The 22,043-nt window shown below is 38.5% G+C and overlaps 1 protein-coding gene across 1 annotated transcript; it reads left to right on the top strand.

Moving 5' to 3' along the window:
• The first annotated feature begins 854 nt into the window (after positions 1 to 854).
• On the top strand, positions 855 to 21,802 carry SEPSECS (Sep (O-phosphoserine) tRNA:Sec (selenocysteine) tRNA synthase). Its single transcript, XM_064711898.1, has 11 exons — positions 855 to 1,098; positions 2,506 to 2,660; positions 4,884 to 5,002; positions 5,091 to 5,249; positions 5,793 to 5,946; positions 9,407 to 9,509; positions 11,491 to 11,620; positions 11,745 to 11,836; positions 19,365 to 19,458; positions 20,063 to 20,153; positions 21,286 to 21,802. Exons 1-11 carry the CDS (start codon positions 877 to 879, stop codon positions 21,533 to 21,535), a joined length of 1,569 nt encoding a protein of 522 aa, XP_064567968.1. The 5' UTR covers positions 855 to 876; the 3' UTR covers positions 21,536 to 21,802.
• Positions 21,803 to 22,043: the final 241 nt, after the last annotated feature.

Here is a 22,043-nt window from a genome sequence, read left to right as displayed (position 1 = left end):
TCGCTACGTACACTTCACACGCCAATTAGCCGTCTGAGCTTAAAACTGTAAAACAGAAAAATCAGGTAAGATTTCATAAACAGGTTCAGTCGACCAGATACAGGCTGGTTATGATTAAACATTGGATCAAACACACCACATCCTTAAACCCGCCTCTTAAATTGTTCTACGCTCCCTACTAGTTATTTCAAGGAGGCAAATGGGAACCTGCGGTGCCCGTGGCCGTCGGGGGCCAAAGGACAGCGACGCGGGCGGCTGCCCGTGCTCCAGGGAAGCTGCCACCTGCTGAGGCCTTACTGGCAGCTCCTAGCAAAGGTGCAAAGCCAGGCCTGCAAATCTCCTGCTGGTGCTGTGTCAAAAAAAACCAAAAATAAAATAGGTCTAGCTGGGTAACATGTCTTTGTCCTTGTGATGTAGTTTTGGGTTATACCCGCAGCCCTAGCAGGCTGCTGCTATTCCCTGAGGATCGTCCCACAAGCACTTGTGCCGTGCCCCCATACACGTCCCGAGGAGCAGAGAACGCCCTGGCCCTGGCCCTGGCCCTGGCGGAGCAGCGGGGAGCTACGCGGCTGTTCTCAACAGCCTAAACTCAGCAGGGCCGGGAAACCCAGCCCACCAACAGGCCCTTCCCAGCCCAGCGGTCTGGGCTCCGGCGAGCTGCCTCTCACAGCGGGACTCGGCCTGTGACAAGCCCAAGCTCGGCCCCGCTCCCCTGCGGGCCCGCACCTGCACCGGGGGCGGCCCAGCCCGGCCCAGCCCCGCCCAGCGGCCGGGCCGGGCAGGGCAGGGCAGGGCCGGACGGGGGCGGCCCAGCGCAGCGCTGCCCACGGACCGGATCTGGCGGCGGGGCGGGGCCCCGGAGCTCCACGGCGCGGCATGCGCCGCACAGCCTCCGCCCGCCCCTTCCCGGCGGGAAGTGCCCGGCTCGCACAGGCCCGCTCGGCGCGGAGGGGGAGCAGCGGCGGCGCTGGGAGCGCCGCGGCCATGAACGCGGAGAACCAGGGCTGCAGCGAGCGGCTGGTGACGGCGGCCTATGTGCGCCAGGGGGCGCAGGGCCGCCGCGCGCACGAGCTGCGCCTGCGGGCGCTGCTGGAGCAGGTAATGGGGCCGCCGCCCCCCGCCCTGCGCGCCGGGGCCGAGCGGGCACCTCCACCCCGGGCAGCACCAAGCAGCCCCGTCTCTGCCACCACCGTCCGCAGTGGGGCAGAGCTGACCCCCCCCGCTCTCCGCGCACCGGGGTTCGAGAGGGCAGAGCGGCCCCGAGCCGCCCGTCGGCCCTCCGAGCAACCGGTCGGGCAGGGAAACCTCCCCCGAGCCGGGCTGGTCGCGGCGGCCCCGCGCAGCTCCGTGAGCGCGCAGGCCGGCCGGGGTCGCGGACTCTGCCCTCGGGCACGGCGCTACCGCTGTGTCCGGCCGGGGTCACGGACTCTGCCCTCGGGCATGGCGGCATCGCCGTGTCCGGCCGGGAGAGCCGCTGCCGGCACGGCAGGGACCTGACGGAGCCCCAGAGTAAAAGGCCTCGTTTGGGAAGAAGAGAAAATTACTGCCCTGGCTTGAGCGTTTGCCGAGAAAGGCCCAGCGAACAGTTAAATAAATGTTTAAAAACAGTGAGATACTAGCACATTGTTGCATGAGGTAAAAAGCGATACTTGTAAGGTGCCAAAACAATGTATTTCATTGCCTTCAGCGTATAAAAGTCATTGTCAATGAATTAGCAAATGTTTCGGTTCTTGAGCATCCTCAGTCATGCCATCTACTGTTTCCAACTTAACTTTGATACCGCACTTGATAAACTAATTAGACTTACTGAATTGGCTGTTTTGTTGCTGGGGCATGTGAAATAGCCTCTGGACCTATAAAAAATCTTCATGGTTTTATGGGTCCCTGCTTTGAGAATCTTGTCTGCAATTTGCAAAGATGGATGCATTTGTTAATTCAGTAAAGAGCACAAGAAAGAGCAGGTTTCTTCTTGCAGGTTTTGATATATTTTGGAAATGGTTTCCTTCCCTATTAGATAATAACTGGAAAGTAATATGTGTAGATGGGAAGATGTATTACATTAAAACTATATTTCCCTTCTGCTCATGTTTTTGGTTCTCTAATATCTGAATATCTTCCCTTTTGTGCAGTTTTCGCTGTTGAGTTCTTGTAGCTGTACGTCATGTCTAGAGAATACATCAAATAATCTGTAGTCTTTTAGGGAGTAATTAACATGTATGCCCTGCAGTGGTTTTGTGTGTACCATAGAGAACACTTGAAGGTAAAAGATATCCTGATTGTTTTAATGTCGGGATGTGCTAATGTAGTTGTATTTAACACATGGAAAAATCATTATTTAACTTTTCTCTGGATACAGCTTCATAACATTAGATAGTATAAAAGAGAATAATGAAAATACAGACTGCTGCTTAGCATGAGAAAGAAGGGTAACAATTTTCAAACAAGTTGCATAAAGTTTTGTTAATTTTTCATTTCCAAATTTAATAATTTTTTATTATTATTAAGGGGAAATGTCCTGAAGATGGATGGGATGAAAGCACCATTGAATTGTTTCTTCATGAACTTGCTATAATGGATAGCAATAACTTCCTGGGCAACTGTGGCGTTGGTGAGAGGGAAGGAAGAGTGGCATCAGGTCTTGTTGCCCGAAGGCATTACAGGTACGAAGTATTGACTGTTTTGAATTATTCAGGTTATTATTAATACTTTCCAATGGCATACTTTATTGTGGTTTGTTTAACTATTGAATTGAAACTGCTTTCTATATTAAATTTTTATTAAGAACTCTATAGAAAGTCTTGAATGAAGCATAAATGTTTTTTCAGGATTATGTCCTGTACATTGAATTTGTAGAAGCTGAAGTTGTTGAGGCATCCTTTACAAGGGAAGCAGAAATAGGAAGAGATCTTACTGTTTTAAAATAATTATGCATTACATGCCTTTTATAACAAGGTGCAGCTTTTCATCTGTTTATTATTAAAAACTACTGTACATTGTAGTTGCCCATTATGGAACGTCACAGTGAACAGCTATTTGTATTTTAAATATTTGTTAATAGCTTTATAATGGGATTAGTTGATAAGCAGATGAAACCCCAGTCCATCTCTAATAGATTTTATATGAAGTAAGGAGATCTCTAAAGACAAAAAGTGCCTTTATTAGCTTGTAGCCCTTCAGACTTACTTAATGGATATGTTGGATGCTATAATTTTAGAGGCTCTGCATTGATTTCCTTATGAATGTACTTTGTATGTGTGTGTTGAGTTCTGTGCTGAGTATCTTGCTGTGATGTTTGATCCAGCAGGAGTGAATCAAAGTGAAAGTTCCAGGATGTTTCTCCTCCAAAGATAAACACAAAAGTATATTAGAGGCCAGAAGTTTAGTAAGCTTGGTAAGCACATGGAGGTTGAGTTACTTAGGCTTGATGGCTTTCATGAGCCCTACAGTACCATGATAAATTCATGTTGAAATCCAGTGATACATCAGTTTGACTTTTTTAGTTTTGTGTGCAGCTCTCTAGGCTAGGATATGATGATAGGGGAGGGGAGGATATCTGGGGAAGTTCTGCTTTTGGACAGTGCTGGGGAAATTGTGCCTGGCTCCTGGGCAGAGGAGCCTGAGCTGTGCTCACTACTGCTGTTCCAATGCAGCTCTGTCACCTGGCATCTCGCTTCTCCTGTGAGTGTCAGCAACAGCAAGGTGTCCTCCACTCACTTATTTCTGCAATAAGTTTTACAGGTGACTTGGGGAGTGATGGAGGTAGAGGGAGACGGTTTTCAAGCTGTCTCTTCTTTTAGCTTAATAAAGGGGCAGTCTTAGGGAAGATTACTTCTCAGGAAGCAGTGCATAAGTGCACAAAATAAAAAGTACTGATATGAGACATCTATTAAGAACATAGCAGGAATGAGGGAAGAAAATATTTTGGGTGGAGTGAGTATTATATGTAAGTTTCAATTAATTATCAAGTGTTTGTTGATTTCAACTTAGCACTTGAAACAGGAAAATAAATTTAAGCTGTAAAATCATGCTCTAAGAAGTTCTGAATATCATATACTCATTGGACTGCATTTTATTCTGTTGCCAAGAAAAAAAAAGGAATTAAATCCATAAGTAGGTGTATACTGTTACTAGCTTACTTGAGCAGTTGCTGCATTTCCGCCATGGGTAAATTCATTCTGGAAGCTTGTATTCTATAAATGACTTCAGGATCCTCCACTCCTGAACTAAATAATGTTCAATATTTACAAACACAGTTTATAACCAAAATTTATAAACAGAATTCAGAGAAACATATTTTTCCAAGAGAGATAACATTGAATAGCAAAATGATAGATGAAGTGAAGATGTGTAAGATGGGCAAAGTGATACATATATCCATGTATATCACTTTGTATATATTATTTCCTTGCCTTATGGAGATGAAGCATTTGTCAAGGAAGTATCTATAATACCACTATGCCTATGCTACCCTACACTATAGACAACTTATTTTTGTTTTCCTTGGTTGTGTGTCTGAACATGTCAGCATTTCTAATGCTATTTTGACATACATCAAGAAGTGCTGAGGTGTTAAAAGGAAACTTAAATGGAAAAGAAAAAACAAAACTTAAAAGGAAACCTGCTGGAGGCTAGAGGTGTTGCTGCTGTGTGTCTTAAAGTTTTTACTTGCATGCAGGAACACTGTTAATCTACTGTTAAAAAAAAACCAAAATTTCATACAAATACATGTACTTTGTTAAAATGGAATTGATTGTGGCAGGTACTGATGTTGCATTGTGTACAAAGTTTTCCACAGTTATTAAGTTAAATTTTCTTCAGTCAGCACGGTTTATGGCTTTGCAGCATGGAAATCTTGATGTGTGTTTTCAACTTTTTTTGTTTAGGTTGATTCATGGAATTGGAAGGTCAGGTGATATTTCTGCAGTACAGCCCAAAGCTGCAGGTTCAAGCCTTTTGAACAAGCTTACTAATTCAGTAGTTCTGGATGTTATAAAACTGGCTGGTAGGTGTAAATTTGAAAAATCTCTCTCATTTGTGAAGTTACATGATGGATTCTTCATGTTAATTTCTGACTTGCTTTTTACATGCAGGTGTCCGGACAGTGACCAGTTGCTTTGTGGTTCCTATGGCAACAGGCATGAGTCTGACTCTGTGTTTTTTAACATTGAGGCACAAGAGACCAAAGGCAAAGTACATTATCTGGCCACGTATAGACCAAAAATCTTGCTTTAAATCAATGATAACTGCAGGTAAGAAGGTAACTGATTGATGACACAGCGTGTGTTCTTCCAACAGATATGAAACTTCCCTCTATCAGAGTGATCAATTCATACCCTTGTAGTAAGATACAAAACAGGCCTAATGCATGGTAGTTCTGCTTTATTTGTGCACTCCTGATTTCTAACATGTAATTAAAACGTGCATGCTGTCTTCCTCATGCCTTGCAAAATGCAGGTGTGTGCAGTGGTACTGAGGTGCATAAAGGAGTCAAGTGAGAACAATACTAAGGAAGTTACAGTTCACTCTCAGAGTAAGGTGCCTAATCTGCTGTCCTTAGAGTTATGTAAAATCAAAACTCATGGTTCAAATCTCTCTCTCAAATTTGTGCAAAAACTTGTGTCCTAGGAATTGTGATCAGAAGGTGCCAATCTGTGTGATTTGCACAGTCTTTTTTGTTAGAATCTATTAAAATAATAGTAGCACGATGTGTTTTTCAAATGTATACTGGAACTAAACCCCCACGATTAGTCAGATTTGTTGAGTTATATTAAATTCTTGCTTTTTTTGGTCAGGTTTTGAGCCTGTGGTGATAGAAAATGTATTAGAAGGTGATGAGCTACGGACAGACCTTGAAGCTGTGGAGGCCAAAATCAAGGCTCTTGGTGCTGAAAATATCCTTTGTGTGCATTCTACAACATCTTGCTTTGCTCCAAGGGTACCTGACAGGTAAGCAGTCTTTGTAAGAGGTGTGTTATTTGTTACTGTTAAAACAAATAAACATCTTCCCTACCCCCCAACAACAAAACCCAACCAACACCTCCATGTTTTGACCATCCATCTTCCTAAAATTGCTTCTGCCAACAATTAGTAAAGGTTCTTTAATCCCCTTCCAGAAAAGTAGATTAAAAAAGTGAGAGTTACACAGAAGATTTTTCTTCTGTTATGTAAGTGAGGTTAATGTTGCTCTCTTGTGGGGAAATTCATGTCGTTTTGCTCGTGGTTTTCATAAAATTTCATGGAAGTAGTAAAAGTAGTTTCTCATGGAAACATAATCCAGGAAATGTAGCTCCATAGGTAATGCCATTTTTTGATGTTACTGTTGCCTTTTCTACTCTTCTGCACAAGCATAGGAAAGAAATGTTATTGACTCTAAAATGTGGCAAGTAAAAATATATTTCACTCTCCTCTCCTACCTTAAAAAATCCTCCAGTATTTATCATAGGTTAACCTAGTTGCTAGAGGGAAAGATGGGAGTTAAAACCATATAATTCTGTCAGAATACTATGAACATTGCTTGAAGTTGACTTGCAGATTTATTGGCTAGCTTAAATCACAGCTATCAAAACTGAATGGTTGTTTTATAGCTTGGGTAAATGAATCTTCTCCTTATCTGCTTCCTCTTTTTGACATGCTGCTATTGTTTTGTCCTCTACAACTAAGAGATGAATTATTAGGTAGTGGCACTATGTTATAATATACCACAGACACAGGAAGATTTGAATGTGCTTTCTGTTTAAAAGAAACTGTCAACTATTGAAGGCCATAACCTTCATCTTCCTGTGGGAAGGAAAGCCCTGACAGCATTTCTGGAGGGTGCAATTTTAAATGTCTGTTTTGAAATATCTTCATTTGTAAGGCTTTATTTAGTTGTGGTGGCCGTGTTTTAAAATTTTTAGTAGTTTTATGGCTGCCATACCTATGGCTTTCCTTTGAAGTACTATTTATTTCTATGGGAGTAATTCTCTAGTGTATAAACCTTCTTTCTCAGTATTCTACCTACTGTTGTTGTAAGGTGTCTGTAAAACTACTGTATTTAAGAGGACCAAAGGGAAAGTGTCCTTTTCAGTTGGTCTGTGTACTTAGCAGAATTCTGTATCTTTTTACTTTCAGTAGTAGAAAAAGTAGAACAAAGCTTTCTTTTCATGAACTTTAACAAACAGGAGAGAAAGAAAGGAAGAATAAAGTGGGAGATACTTCTGTATTTGTGACTATTAAGAACTTCAGTAGCCAACTTCTGTTAATGCTTTATTTTTCTGATATGATTAGTAGAATTTTCAATGCTGCATTCAAGGCCTTGGAAGCAGGTGCAGGTACATACAGGTGCTGTGTATTCTTTCCTTCCCTTGCACACTGACACATTCTCTTCAAACTGTGGCATTCTCATTCTGTATTGCACAATGGATCTAATTGTTCAATAGAATATTTTTAGGGAAAAAAGACTTTTCTGTTTTCAGTACTTGTAGAAGAGAGGTTACTGCTCCTTTAATTTTCAGAAGGTGAGAAAGATGAATATAAATAGCTGTACACTCTCTGTGTTTCTAGTTTGGTCAAATTCTGTGCCTGCACTTGACAAGATGCCTGTAAGAGGGAAAGTATGTTCCACTGAGTGTCTCTAGAGGGTGAGGAATGTGTCTGATTAAGAACTATCAGGTCACAAGGCAAAAACTTTGCCCTGCATAATATATTTCCTCAAGTATTCTATTAATGAGGGGAAGCCACATGAGGAGCAGCTGAGGTCCCTTGGTCTGATCACTCTGGAGGAGACAGAGTGGAGTTCCCATTGCAGTTACAGCTTCCTCATGAGGGGAAGAGGAGGGCAGGCACTGGTCTCTGCTCTGTGGTGACAGTGACAGGACCCAAGGGAATGGGCAGAAGCTGAGCTGGAGGAGGTTTAGGTTGGATGTCAGGAAAAGGTTCCTCACCCAGAGGGTGGTTGGGCACTGGAACAGGCTCCCCAGGGCAGTGGTCACAGCACCAGCCTGACAGAGTTCAAGAAGCATTTGGACAATGTTCTCAGGTGCATGGTGTGACTCTTGGGGATTGGGCTGTGCAGGGCCAGGTGTTGGCCTCGATGATCCTTGTGGGTTCCTTCCATCTTGGAATATTTTGTAATTCTGTGTTGATAAGCGTGAAAAATTATTGGAAATGCAGCTGCTCACAATTATTTTGACTGTAGAAGATCAGTATGTACATTATATTGCTGGCGTTTCCTAATTATAAAGTCCTTTTGATTTTTTAAAGGATAATATGGTGATGATGATTTCCTAAGAATTTATGTTTGGAAAAATTAATTTGACACTTGCAGCAGAATTTTGCATTGCAGAACAACACTAGAAAATGTAATAGAAATAGAATGCAAAGGAATGTCACCTCTTAGAAAATGTTTTTATACTCTGTCACATTTTATATGTATGTCAGTAAATTACAGTGAGAGGCTGTACAGGAGGAGATAGAGTAAAAATGCATTGGAAGCAGAATTTCCTGATTTTTTTTTTAAGGTAATATTGCCTTTATCATCACTTTAAATTATTTTATATTGCCTAATTTTTTAAATAGATTATATTTCTAAAATAGATTCAAAAGTTTGGGGAAAATCATGAGTAATTTTTTTAAAATATAGCATGATTGGAGTGCTTCAGAAAAGGGTACTGCATATAAATATGTTTAAAATGCTGAAGGATCTTACTTAAAGTGATCAGTGTGCTCACATAAATCTTAATTTGGCTGATTAATCAATCCAGGCTGAGCTCTCTGTGATTTCAGGAGGTTCTAAAGGCAAGTGAAGAGTAAACAGCTGAACAAATTTTCAATTTGTTGATGTCCATATTCAGACATTTTAGGGCTTTCCATTCCTTTAAAGAATTTATTTTTTCTTAATCAGTTTACCTGAAGCATGCAAGCATGCATGAGATTCCAGCCAAAGGATCAAAATAGTCGTTCTTTTGAGATAAACAGAAACATGTAAAAACTTTCTGTTACAGGATGCTTTTGATTCCCAAGACACTGTTGAAGCTACTGTAGACTGTTTTCATGTTGAATAATAGAGAAAAGAAAAACTAGTGACTAGCTAAAGCTATGTAGTTAATAGTAAAAGCAACAACAACAAAAAAAGCTTGTATCTAAAGCTTAATGGTTTGGGGTATATTAACTGGTGTCCAGATAAAAATTTGAGTGAAGCAAGAAAAATGTCAGACTAGATCAGCAATTTGCAGAATATGTAAAAGCCAATAGAATTTTCATCTTAACTTTTTAGCTTAAGGTGACAAATACTGCCTTGAGGTACTAATCAAAAGAGTTGCTTTTCTCATTCTGGCTTCCTTGTAGACCTTTCAGTCTTTTATGGTCTGACTTGTAAGTTGAGCTACAGTAATCAATGCTTATCTTAATTATGATTTTATGCTCACAGGCTGGAGGAGCTGTCTGTAATTTGTGCTAATTATGACATTCCACATATTGTCAACAATGCATATGGAGTTCAGTCTTCAAAATGTATGCATCTCATCCAGCAGGTAGGAGCTGTGTATTTCCAGTAACATTTTTTAGCAAGTATAAGTAAATTGGCGATTGTGGCAAATTTTATCAGATGTTACAAACTTTGAGAATAATCCCATGCACGTCTGATATGTGAACAATTTTCTGGGAAAGCACAACAGACAGAAATAGAATTTAAGCATAACAGTTATTTCTGTTACATGCTTTTTATGTAACCCAAAAAAATACCCTTAATAAGCTTTCTTGAAATATTTCCTGAAGTTGTTAACTAAAAGTAACATAATGGGAGACTGGTTTGTTCAATGTTATGCTCAAAAAAGTTTAATTTCTGTTGTTTCTGTTTAGTTTGAAGAGGATGTTGCTTGAAATCTGAGATCAGTCATGAAACAGAATTCTTGCATTTTTCCTCATTGTGTTGTATGTGCATTGCTCTTTAATATTCTCTTTTCTGTTACCTATTCAAAAGAATAGGGGGTTATATTTTAATAGGATCCAGAGGATCCTGAACTTTTGGTAATGTAAAATATGCTGGGGTTTTTTTTTTTTTTTCTGATTGCTAAGACATTACTAACAGGACACAGACCAGGTTAATGTACAATTGTGAAAGAACATCGTGTTGGCATTTCTAAATCTTGAAAGACTGAGGGAATTAATGAAATAGAAAATAGTATATGCTTTATTTGTAATGTACTTAGCATGTGTTTATTGTATTTAACTTGCTCAAATTTAGTGAGAAACTAATGTGAATGAGGCTGTGGAAGTGCTGGATTTTGCTGCATGAAATTTTCTAATGATAAACATTTCGGACTATAATGCTACAAATATAATTTTTACTGTGTTTTGATGTTTTTTCTAGACTCAATAGGTTGGTTGTTCCTTGTTTATGCAAATGTATATATTTGAGCTCTGATTTATTTTTACATTTTCTTACAACATTTATTACTTGTGCTAGAAAATTTTTGTGTTTATGAGAAAGTAGTTATTAATGAATACCTAGATGTATGAATATGCTGAGCACAGTGTGAATATGGCTTGCAAGAGTACCACAGGAAAAAGCTTTTGAGGCCATTTCATGTTGTGCTTTTCCTCTGGTATTCTCCTGTCAAGTAAATCTAATGGTAGCTGCTGGCATTCATGTTCCCAACAAAAAGCTGACAAACTTGGAATGTTCTTCCTGTCTTCTGTGCATTAGACTATCAAAATATAGACCTAATAAATGAGGTTTAGTTGGCTCTGCTTTTTTTCTGTTTGCCACAGGTATTAACTCTGTTTCTACTTCTTATATTTAGTATGTAGCTGTAAAAATATGTGTATTTGCATGTACTTTGATATGTATGGGGTTTAACCTACTTTTCAGGTTCTTATGCTTCATGCTTTTTAATTGTACACTACACAGTTACATGCTGCTCAAATTGAAGGTGTACTGCAGAATCTACATTTTTTCCTTTGAAAATAGGAGTGGTTTGGTATAAGGATGTGGGGAATATCTCATGTAAGAAGGTACTTGAATCTTGATTTTGAAAGCAGCCTTAGAAGAAGGAGTGCTGTAATAAGCCTGTTTGTTTAATGCAAATTTATATATGTATTGAAAAAAGTTTTGCTAATGAAGCATTAACTCATAGCCTTTTAGTGTGAGAGTTGTAAAAAGTGTTCAGGATTGAACAATTTTAACTGTATAATTCCCATTAAATTTTGAGGGGTTTCTTTTTGATTGTTGCTGAAATGGAGCCACACTTAGACTTGCAGGAACTAAAATTGATATTTTAAATCACAGCAAAATGGGAATTGTAAGTTTCTATGTTAGGCAGACAATGGTACCAATAGTAAGCAGTGCTAAAAGAGGTAATACTGTGATTTTTATGTTTTGATCACAGAAGCAGTATCTGAGAGTTTCAGGAATTATATTTATTTTGGCTACACTTTATATAATTATTATGCTATCACATTTCCCTTAGTTCTAATGTATGCTGTGGATTTTTTTTTTCTTTTTTGGTAAAGGGTGCTCGAGTTGGCAGAATAGATGCTTTTGTTCAGAGCTTGGACAAAAATTTTATGGTTCCAGTAGGTGGTGCTATCATTGCTGGCTTCAACGAGTCCTTCATTCAGGAGATCAGCAAAATGTATCCAGGTAACTGGTTCATGGGCTGATTTCAGCATACAGAATTGCTGTAGAAAACTTGATTATCAGCTTTCTTTCACATAATTTTTTTTTTTGCCACTTTAATGTATATATTGGGGTTTTTTTTTTTCAGGAAGAGCATCTGCATCTCCTTCTTTAGATGTCCTCATTACACTTCTGTCTCTGGGAACCAGCGGCTACAAAAAGTTACTGAAAGAAAGAAAGGTAAGCTTTTTGGCAAGCAGTATTTTCTTGACGTCAGCTCTGTTGCAAAACTGCTTTGTGTGGTAAATCCAGTTTCTGTCTAGAAAGCCATTGAACTTATTCTGAGGCAGAGCTCTGAATCTGGAAAGTCAGTGTGATACAATTACTCCTTGTCTAAATGGTGCTTGTGAGTAAGCATGATTTCCATGTTGTTGTTTGTTCAATCCAGGAGGCTAAACAGAGGGCCTGTACTACCTTATATGGTGTTCATGTTTGTTGTTCCTAAATGTGACTAAATAGTAGGATTTTGTCCACAAAAACTTAAATGGAGAAATACTGTACTGTTTTATCATGGTCACACTGCTTCCAGGACAGGAGATTGGACACCCAGAGTAACCCTGGGTCTGTGCTCTTCCTCTTTTGTCCCTATTGTGCCTTTGTGCTGTGATAGTGCTTAATTAAATGTTTGTGTGCCACATTCTCTGGAGAATCACAGCTTCTGGTTGGGTTATAAATACTGTGCATTGCCACAAAAAGAGAAGAGTATTGTTGTTTTAGTTATTCATCTAAACACACAACTTAGTTTCTTCTTTGCTTTTCACAGACTGTAGGTTTTAAGTTGGGTATAATTGCACTGCAGAAAAATCCAGTGCATGTCAGGTTGGAAATTGTATATCTTGAGTTATCCTTAATTCTGGAATTAATAAGTCGGATTTTTCTCTCTTTATATAGTAATCCAGAAGATTCTTTTTATAGAGTCCTCCTATAAGAAATGCTGTGAATTATGTACTATTAAAATAGTAATTTTAAGATAATGCATTATCTGTTTCATTATTTTGTTTGAAAACTATGTTCCAGTTGTTTTCTGCTGACAGGTTGCTGCTGTCTCTGATTATGTGGCAGAGCAGTAGTTTTAGGTGCTGTGACTTATTTCTAGCTGCTTATAGGGCATCCATAAACTCTGTACTGGAACTGAGGTCCCATAGGAATAGCTAGGCTATAGAAAATCAAACCAACTTAGCAGCCTTACAGTGACTAAGAAGTCATCTGTGCAACTGAAGTGAAACCAGCTTGTGAAACACTGAAAGCAGTTACTTTTGTTTCTACTGCAACTTTTTATTCTGGACTGTTGTATGTATTGTGATTTATCTTTTGTGTCTTCATTAAAAGTAAATTGTATTTTTTCCCTTTTACTCTTATGTCCAGAAGAATCTCAAGTGAATTTATTGTTTTCTATGAAGCTGATTTAGTTGTTAGATTTCTACCAGTAGCTGATGTATAAAGGGCATGAGAAATATTGTCCGAGTCATAAATAATAATTCTTTCATAAATGTCTTAATGAATAGCTGTACACTTTGAGTCACCTAATTTTCTTGGAAGTAGAATTCTAAAGTGAACACAGTATTACATTTTTACAACGTCAGGCCTTTTTATTTCTAATGTGAATATACTCTATAAACAGAGCCTTATATATGGCATAAATATGTTTCTTTTATTGGATTTGCTGTAGAAAGAGAAACATTTTTGCTTAAATCTGTTTGTTCCTGAATTGTAAAAGTGCAATAGTGGTAGTTTATTGCCTGTGCTCTGAGGAAGCAGAGGCAGAGCTATTAAGCTTCCAGCAGGAGCTATTTATAGCTTGACATTGAGTACTCCTTTCTATATTGGTGCAGCTGCACCTACTCACACAAAAAATATCAGCTATAAAAAACTTCAGGTATCTTTTTTTCCTTTCTCTTTCTACCTGATCTTGATTTGTATGGGTGTTACTTCAGGTTATTTGAGCTTAGGCCAGAAAGCCCAGAATATTACTGAGAAGAGATTAGTCTCACACGAACAACAAAATAATGCCCAGTCTTAATTCTACACAAATTAGCTATTTACAACAGGAGGGGATGTACATGGAGTGAGATTTTTTTTGACAGGCTGGGAGTTGTGGAGTGTCCAAGAGTATGAGATTATATGTAGTGATACTGATTTTTCAGAATTCCTTTTTATATGTTTATGTGATGGTTATAACAGTGATTTTCTGATCCCAGTAGGCCATTCTAGGTCCTTTTGCAGTGCAGAAAACAGCTGGTACATAGTCAAATTTGTTAACATCTTTGCTATAAAAATACAACCTTTACATAAAATTCTTTTATAGCAACTTTTGATGCCTCAGTACAGGTTATGTTAAGTCCTGTATTTTACATTTTTAGGTCATAAAAGTTGCTATTTTCATATATGTGTGTATGTGTCTAAACCATATGAAGTAACTATAGTTGTTGAGCTGTGTAATGGCATAAGCAGGCTTAGTTATCATCTCAAATTTCGTGGAGAACAAGAGCCCTGCGTTCAGGGTTTGCATTCAGAACCCTACAGACCAGATTTAATACCTGCTATTATCTAATCCACTTAACTAATTATTATACCAGTATTATTGAAGAGGTGATGGTTTTGTTTACAGCAGTTATGGATTTCCTCATTAGACTTAACAATCAAGATAACTCTCATTTTCTTAAATGCATTTCTGTGTTACTGTGGGATGTGATAGAGCTTTTTATATTGGTATCCATCTGTCTGCATACTTTGAGAGTAAAACTGGAGTTATTTTTATGTCCTTATAGAGTATGTATCTAAAATATTTAAAATCATACCGAGTGGGAGGAAGTTGTTTGGGTTTTACAATTCAGTATAATACTGGGTTTATGTTTCATGAGTTATCATTGATGTAGTAGTTCTGATTGGAATAAATTATTTGCATAGTTCAGTGTGAGTTTGTATTGCTGCTCTACTTACGATGGAAGACGAGGAAAGACATTTAATGAGGAATATTAAAAGTGTAAAAAAATCAGCTATTCTCAAAGCAAGATAGACATTTGTTACTCCTCTTTTTCCAGTCAACTTGTTGTACTGTAGCAAGTCAAATATAAGAATATTGGAGGATTTTCCTCATGTGAGGTATATGTAACCATATTCAAGCTTTAGAGTAGCTGGAGGCAAATTAGTTTAAATGAATTGTTTTAAATTGTGTGTAATTAAACAAGTGCCAAGCATGAATGGAAATTTCAGAAGCCTCCATACTTAGAGCCTGTATTGAAGTGTGGGTCACAGAGTCTGAACTCAAGGTCTCACAAGTGCTGAAGAGAGAATGTGTTGATTGCTGTTGTTAAGAGAGACCTTTAAAAAAATGTGAACATTAGTGTTACCAAATCAGATTGGCAAGGCTTACTGGGCACTTTGTTAGATACTGATGATATAAAGATTTCAAGGTTCTGTAATTAATTACATGTTTTTAAAACTTTCTAGTGTAAATCCATAACAAAAATTCCTGCAGTGCAGGAGAATCTGCCTAGGAGGGTGTTTAGTATATGCAGGTGTCACACACATACACATACAGTTTGTCCTGTGTTTGGCTGCATTTCAAGAAGCTGAGCCTCATCTGGGTTCTCACCTGCTGGCAGGTGTCCATGCTCAGCCCTGCAGCTCCTCTGCTGGGTGGGGCACCAGGGGCTCTGGTCAGATCACAGCAGAGGAGCAGGAGGTGTGAGGGCTGCATTATCAAACAGCTGCTGCTGCAGAGTAAGGTGGGACCAGATCAGTCTCAGGCAAGTGCAGGAGAGCTGGCAGCCTGTGTGGAGGGTGAAGAGGCTGTAAAATGACTCCTGTGCAGTGTCCTCTTCTGCACCATCCCCAGCTCTGTGACCATTCCCTGGGGACAGCTCGTCTTTTCAGGTGACAGTGACACAGGGAGAAAGGCAGAGTGTTGCAGTCTCAGGCTGTAAGCAAGCTGGGTGCTTAGAGCCAGCTAGGATAGTTTCAGCTCTGCACAAAAACTTTCCTGGCCTTCATCAGTTGCCTCTTTGTCAGCTGGTATGGGACTGATGGCTTATTCAGTACCTCCTTTTTCTCTGGAGTTACTGGCTTTTTCCTTACTTGTTTCCCTCCTGTTATTTTTGTTTGCAAGAACAGTGCCTATCCCAATGGAGCAAATGAAGAGTCACCTATGCTAGTGTAGGTTCTATTAGAAATAGATTTATAGTGTAAATATAGTATGATCCACATGTTTTTGTTACATGGTTTTTGCAACACTTCTTGAAAATATTTTTGTATATGTATGTGAAAGTAGACTGTTTCATCCAAACAGTTATTTGGCCTGTTTGATGCAGAGAGTATTGTTGACTTGTTCTTTGTTTTTTAAGGTGTTTTGTTGGCTTAGGTGCTTACAGAACCAGAAGTGAAAGACACTTCCACATAGTTTAGTGTTCATTTGCCTAGCCTAATGAGGTTTTGTGATAAGTTTCTAAGGTAAAGGAGTGAATTAATAATGAAACTTAACTGACATTTAGTGCTTGAGTTGTTCAGTATAACTTCAGCATTATATTTGGCTTCTTTGGAGAAAACTTGAGTGCCTGCTACAGCAAATCTATTATGTTGGAGCTCAATTATATATAATTGCTTAGGGTGCTTTTAAATTTTCCATATATGAGAAATATTTTATAATGGAGGTTGGTTATAGATTTGACCTCACAAAAATATTGCTTTAATCCTTTTTTTTTTTTTTGGAAAGGCAGTTAATCTATTTTGCAACAGACTTCTGAAACTATAAAATGTCTAGAGGGCTTCCAATGGAAAGATGCAAAATAGTGTTCAAAAAAACAGGAAACTTTGAATTTGTGTTCATGTAGCTTTAGTCAAACTGATGAAAATACATACTTGGGGTTTTTTGCCATCTTTCCATTATCCTTTGTTTTAACTAATTCCTATGTATGTAAGGGCTCATATAGTAACCTAATTTCATTGAATAGATTTAATTAAATTTAATACATTTATGCAGTGGGTAACTTTTTATACCAACTTTCAGTAATACTTCCAGTATTCCTTTCAGCAGTCCTTTCAGTCATACTATAAGAGATGTATCAGAGAATTTTCTGGATAAAACACACAAAAATTATTTGGAAATTGGTCTTGTTCCAGTATATTTTTTTCTTAGTACTAATTTCAGCAATAATATCTCCAGAGAATTTACATATGAATTTATCTCATAATTTATGTGTATTTCTACAATATTTTGCTTCAGTTTTAGAAGTAAATAGCCAGCAGAGGGAGCACAAATTAATTTATGATTTGTATTCCAGAATAAATACTAATAAAAGGCTAGTATATTAGTGATGCTTATTATGGAAAGTTAGAAATTAATAATGTGCTTCTATACAGTGAGGGACCAGAGGAAAGGCAGAAGTGTTTGAACATTTGAAACATGAATCTTTTTCAGCATCTGTGAGTGAACCGTAAATAAACTCTGAACTAAAACCATAAAATCACTTGATTTATGAGAAATAAGAATGATTTTCACAGATTTCAAGTTCTGATAATTAGACACAGATACTTCCCAATTTTTGGGGTTTTTTTCAAGTATTACAGAAGCTTTGTTTTTGTGGGTAGTTGTATCAATAGCCTAATTCATTTAGACAGTAGGAGGGTACTCTTTTCTCTCCATCTGTATTTGTTCTGTGATATTAGGAAGTACAGGTGGGGAGCTGTGTTCATTTCGTTGCTCATGAGGGGAGGCAAGGTTTCCTGCAGTGGTTCAAGAGCAGCTGTAACATTCTTCTAACTTAGGTACCACAAACCTTATTTGGTTTCATAAGACCTTGGGGAGGGTCTGTTCAAAAGCATAATTTTGATCACAAGCTGTAATTTATATCTGTCAGAGTCCATAGGTCAAAGCAGGATACTGCTCTACAAACAGAAGAGGTAATTCTATTTAAAGAATGAAAAATCACTTGTCAGGTCAAGAAATTGATGAGGATGCTTAAACAGGCAGTCACACTGAAGCAGATAAGCAGGACAATTTTTATGGCCTCAAAGAGGAGAAGCCTGGTGTTTAATATCTTTTAAAAAGGCTACCCAGTGTCTGTATGGTTTTGCTAGTTTTTATGAGAGACTAAGCATTAAAAAGGATGGAAAAAATGCTAAAGCTTACAATAAGAATGGTGTTTATTCTCTCTCTGCCCATAAGTGTTTTGAGCTGATATCTGAGAAGGAATGTATTAAACTGAGGAAGAGCATGAGCAATTATCATAGCTTATTACAGGGGAAGAGGGAGGATATAAAATACAGATGAAGTAAGAGAAACAGCCTTTTATGTGCAGTGTGGCTTGTATCTGTCGGATCTCAAGATCTCAGTCCTGAGATGCTGAGCCACCGAGACCCTGGGGGGGGCTCGGGAGTCCTGGAATGTTGCCAGAAGTGTCTGGTAGCTGGACTTTAGTCCTGCACAGGAGACGACAAGGATGAGGGCTTCACCGGGTGAATGGTGAAGGGATTAGTTAATTAGAGAGTGAGACACAAGGTTTAGGATTTATGTACAGGGGGGTTTGGAGGAGTAAGATGGAGGAATTGGGGTGTGTCCTGTCCTCCTTCTTCCTCCTCTTCTCCTCCATCTTCTTTGGCCACGGTGGCACCTTTCTATTGGTTATTACTAAGAGTACACCGAGTTATAACAATAGATGGTATTGGGGAAAAATGATAAATATTGTATATGTAGCAAAGGGTATAAAGATACGTGGCTGCCCGGAGGGCAGGGACAGTGTGCCCATGGCTGACTGCTGAGCAGATCTTTGTTCGGCTGAAAGAACATCTTTTAGATAAACAATTAATAAACATAAAAACCGAAAGAAGAACTGAAGCCTCTTCTCGTCCTTCGATACGCGGGCTGCCCCAAGGCCACCCCGGGCCTTTCCAGGCCCCTCAAACAGCCGAGATATCCGGACATGTATCTGTGCCAAAGTATTTATGAATCTCAGTCTTATGACACTTTCACAGTAAAGGTGCAATCCAATTAAGTGATAGCAGAAATTCAGATATTTCCATTCTTATAGTCAGCTTGAACAGGAGTGGGGTCCTAGGGAAAGGACAGACTGCTCAACAGAGCTGAGTATTCAGGAGAGTGTATATTGTGTGAAGCAAAATACAGTCAAATGTGTACTTATAGCCTCTTTAAGAGACTGGATTTTTATTCTCATACAGAAAATGAAATGTCTGCACTAGGGGGAAATGTGATTGTGTGATACATGGTAGCAAGATTTACTGCTTTTAGTCTGGAATGTATTAAAGGAGAGAAGACAAAGTAAAGAGCAATTTGGCAAAACGTGGCCATCTGTGATGGCAGCAGTTCATTCTCAGTGGTTTAGGGGACTAGGGCACGAGGAGGCTCTTGAAAAGTGGTGTGGGGTAAGACCTGCTGTGCAGTGGGAATCTCTTCAAGATTTTCTACCTCCCTAGGTTTCAGGGCCACAGAGAGAATGAGTGACATCCCAAGCACATATATTAGACCAGATAGAGACTTCTGTATCAGCTTGAGAGATAAGAACAGTGCTCAGGAAATGGAGCTGTTCCTTTATAGAATTATTTCAGAGAATTGTCTGATCCCCTTACTTGGTACACATGAAAAGAGAATCAACTGAGCACCTGTAGGATATAAAGAAGACATAACAGTTTTGTGAAATAGGTGCTATTTTCTCTGTTTGATAGTTAATAACAAAAATATTGCATCTTTTTTTAGGAGATGTTTTCGTACCTTTCAAGTGAGCTGAAGAAGCTGGCACATAACCACAATGAGAGACTGTTAGACACACCACATAATCCCATTTCCTTAGGTAATTGTTGGGGTTTTAACTTAAAAAAAATCTAATATACTGTGGATTCATAATGCATTTCCACATACCATTCCTATATATTAAACATCAGTACGCTCTAATCGCATAATAATTTCAATAAGGTTACTAAAAAGGTTAGCTACTATAAAAGTAGTGTAGTAACTTGGACCCATTATTTTGCTCCTGTTCAACATACTCATTTGACAGAAATGAATTCAAGACAGGCTGAAGATGTTAGCATGTAGTAATACTTCATAAAAAATAGATTTAAAAATAAATTAGGGTATAATTACTCATCATCTTAGTTGTAAAAGAAATTATGGAATTCCTACTCAGGGTATTTGTTTTAACCAAAACTTCTGCTGAACACCAAAATAATACTGCCCACCTCTGCAGAATCTGCATAGAGTCTAACCAAGAGGTAATCTATGACAGCTTGTGGAAAAATAAAAAATTATATGTAATGTTTCTTTTTTTTTCTTCGTATGCAAACACAAACATGTGACTAGATTCTTGCTGTTGGAAAGTAACTTGTCATTTGTGGTAGTTCTTTGGAGAAAAAGTAGCTTTGTAGCAGTTTTAACCTGACCTTGTGTTACTTTAGCCATGTCACTGAAGACTCTAGATGAAACTAATGATGCTGCTGTTACCCAACTTGGATCTATGCTGTTCACAAGACAAGTTTCTGGAGCAAGGTAAGGATATTGTGAATTTAAAAGATTGGGGGAGTGGGGGGGTATTAGCATATATTGTAGGAAATCCTGTGAAGTGTTTTATACCAGTTGTGTCATGATTACAGAAGGCAGCCTAACGAGTTAGAGAGTAATCACCCTTTGTCATCACTGTTATAGAGCAGTAATGTCTCCCTGCCTGAGTTGGCAGTGAGGCTTTCTATGTCTGCTTTGGTATCCTAAATAGATAATCTATGCCCATTTAATTTAGTGTCACTATTCCCTAGTATCCCTTGATTTCATTTAGTTTCCAGATGTTGTCTGATCTTATAGTATAGGTGTAAGCTGCAATGGAGGATCTTTTGTTTTGTTTATTGCAGCACAAATATGGTTGTGCTAGATGTCAAGGGAATAAGCTTTTAATATCCTACACAGCTTTTTGTCAAATGGAAAAAAATTCTGCTTTCTGGAACTAATTGTGTTTAAAAAAATTTAAAATAAAAAATCTATAACCTGAGCCAGTCTGAGCTGAATTTATTCTTAGAGACACTGTTAAAATGAAATGCAAGCCAAACAGTCTTTAATGATTTTGGTTTAAACCTTTTAGAAGAAGAGAATGATTTAAAATTTGTTTTGGCAGCATTCCTTAATCTGAATATTACTGCTGCCATGCTAACTTCTGCCATAGACTTAATGTTATTTTTTTGTAGCAGAGCTGAATATTTCCACATCAGAAGGTATGCTTCATTAGCTTGGATTATTCCACTTCCTGCACAGATGAATGACAGTAAATCTATATGTACTGTGGTTAGATGCTCTCTTTAATTTGTCTGTCCTAACCTTGGCTGGTTCTGTAATTTTAGCCATCTTAGGCTGAAATTTTTTGAGTTTACGTTTTTGAAGTTAAAACTTTAGAATTCTTTCCCTGATGTGAAGGTTTCAGGTTTTCCCTTTTGTTACATAAGTAATTATTTTGTAAAATATGCTTTGACCTGGCATTTCAACAGATTTGAAGTTATGCTGGTATTGAGCATCAGTGGTAGGAATAGCAACTCCCTACTTCAATAGGAACTTGTGTAATTGTGTTCAACCTAAAGTACCACATAAAATGTCAAGGCATCTTTAACTGAATCGTGATTTTGTTTGTTTGTTTCAGGGTTGTTCCCTGTGGGTCTGTACAAACTGTGAATAACTACACTTTTAAAGGCTTCATGTCACATACAAATGACTATCCTTGTGCTTACCTCAATGCTGCCTCAGCAATTGGAATTAAAAAGCAAGATGTAGATGTATTCTTGAAAAGACTTGACAAGTGTTTGAAGACTTTTAGAAAAGAAGCAAAGCAAGAAAACTGTAAAAATGAAATCAGTGATGCTAATGCAGCCACAGAACAACTTGAAGACTAGAAGATACAGATTTAGTAACACAGGAAGATAAGGTTTTGTCTGAAGTATGTCAGGTTTGTATTGGGTTAGGACTATGCATCTGCACTGCAGAAATTTATTCTTGATCTTATGTTCTTTTTATTGAAAACAGTAATAAAAATTTGGATGGAATTCAGCTTTAAGAAAGTAGTTGATACTCTCTCCAAGAACAAGGGACCAGACACGAGTTTTTTGCAGTGTATGAAAAATGCACTTGATATCTGCCAAAGTAAAGCTTTATGTTCAAAGACTTACAGTTTGTCTTTCAGTCTGTGTGTGGCTATTTGTGTTTACCAAATCACAGTATGTTTATTCACATGCTTTTGTTTTACAGCATTGTCTGTGGCAGTGACTGAATTCCCTGCTAGATATAGACCACCCAAGCAACATTTCTCTGCTCTCAAAATACTTTGTTTTTCATTAATGAATGTGTCACTTTTAATTTCTTTTCAATGATTTATGCAAATGTTGGCATAGCGCTTACTAAATA

Source organism: Zonotrichia leucophrys, chromosome 4, assembly GCF_028769735.1.
Source record: "Zonotrichia leucophrys gambelii isolate GWCS_2022_RI chromosome 4, RI_Zleu_2.0, whole genome shotgun sequence".
NCBI lineage: Eukaryota > Metazoa > Chordata > Aves > Passeriformes > Passerellidae > Zonotrichia > Zonotrichia leucophrys.
Note: the sequence above shows the minus strand (reverse complement) of the source record. Positions and strands in the feature narration are given on the sequence as shown.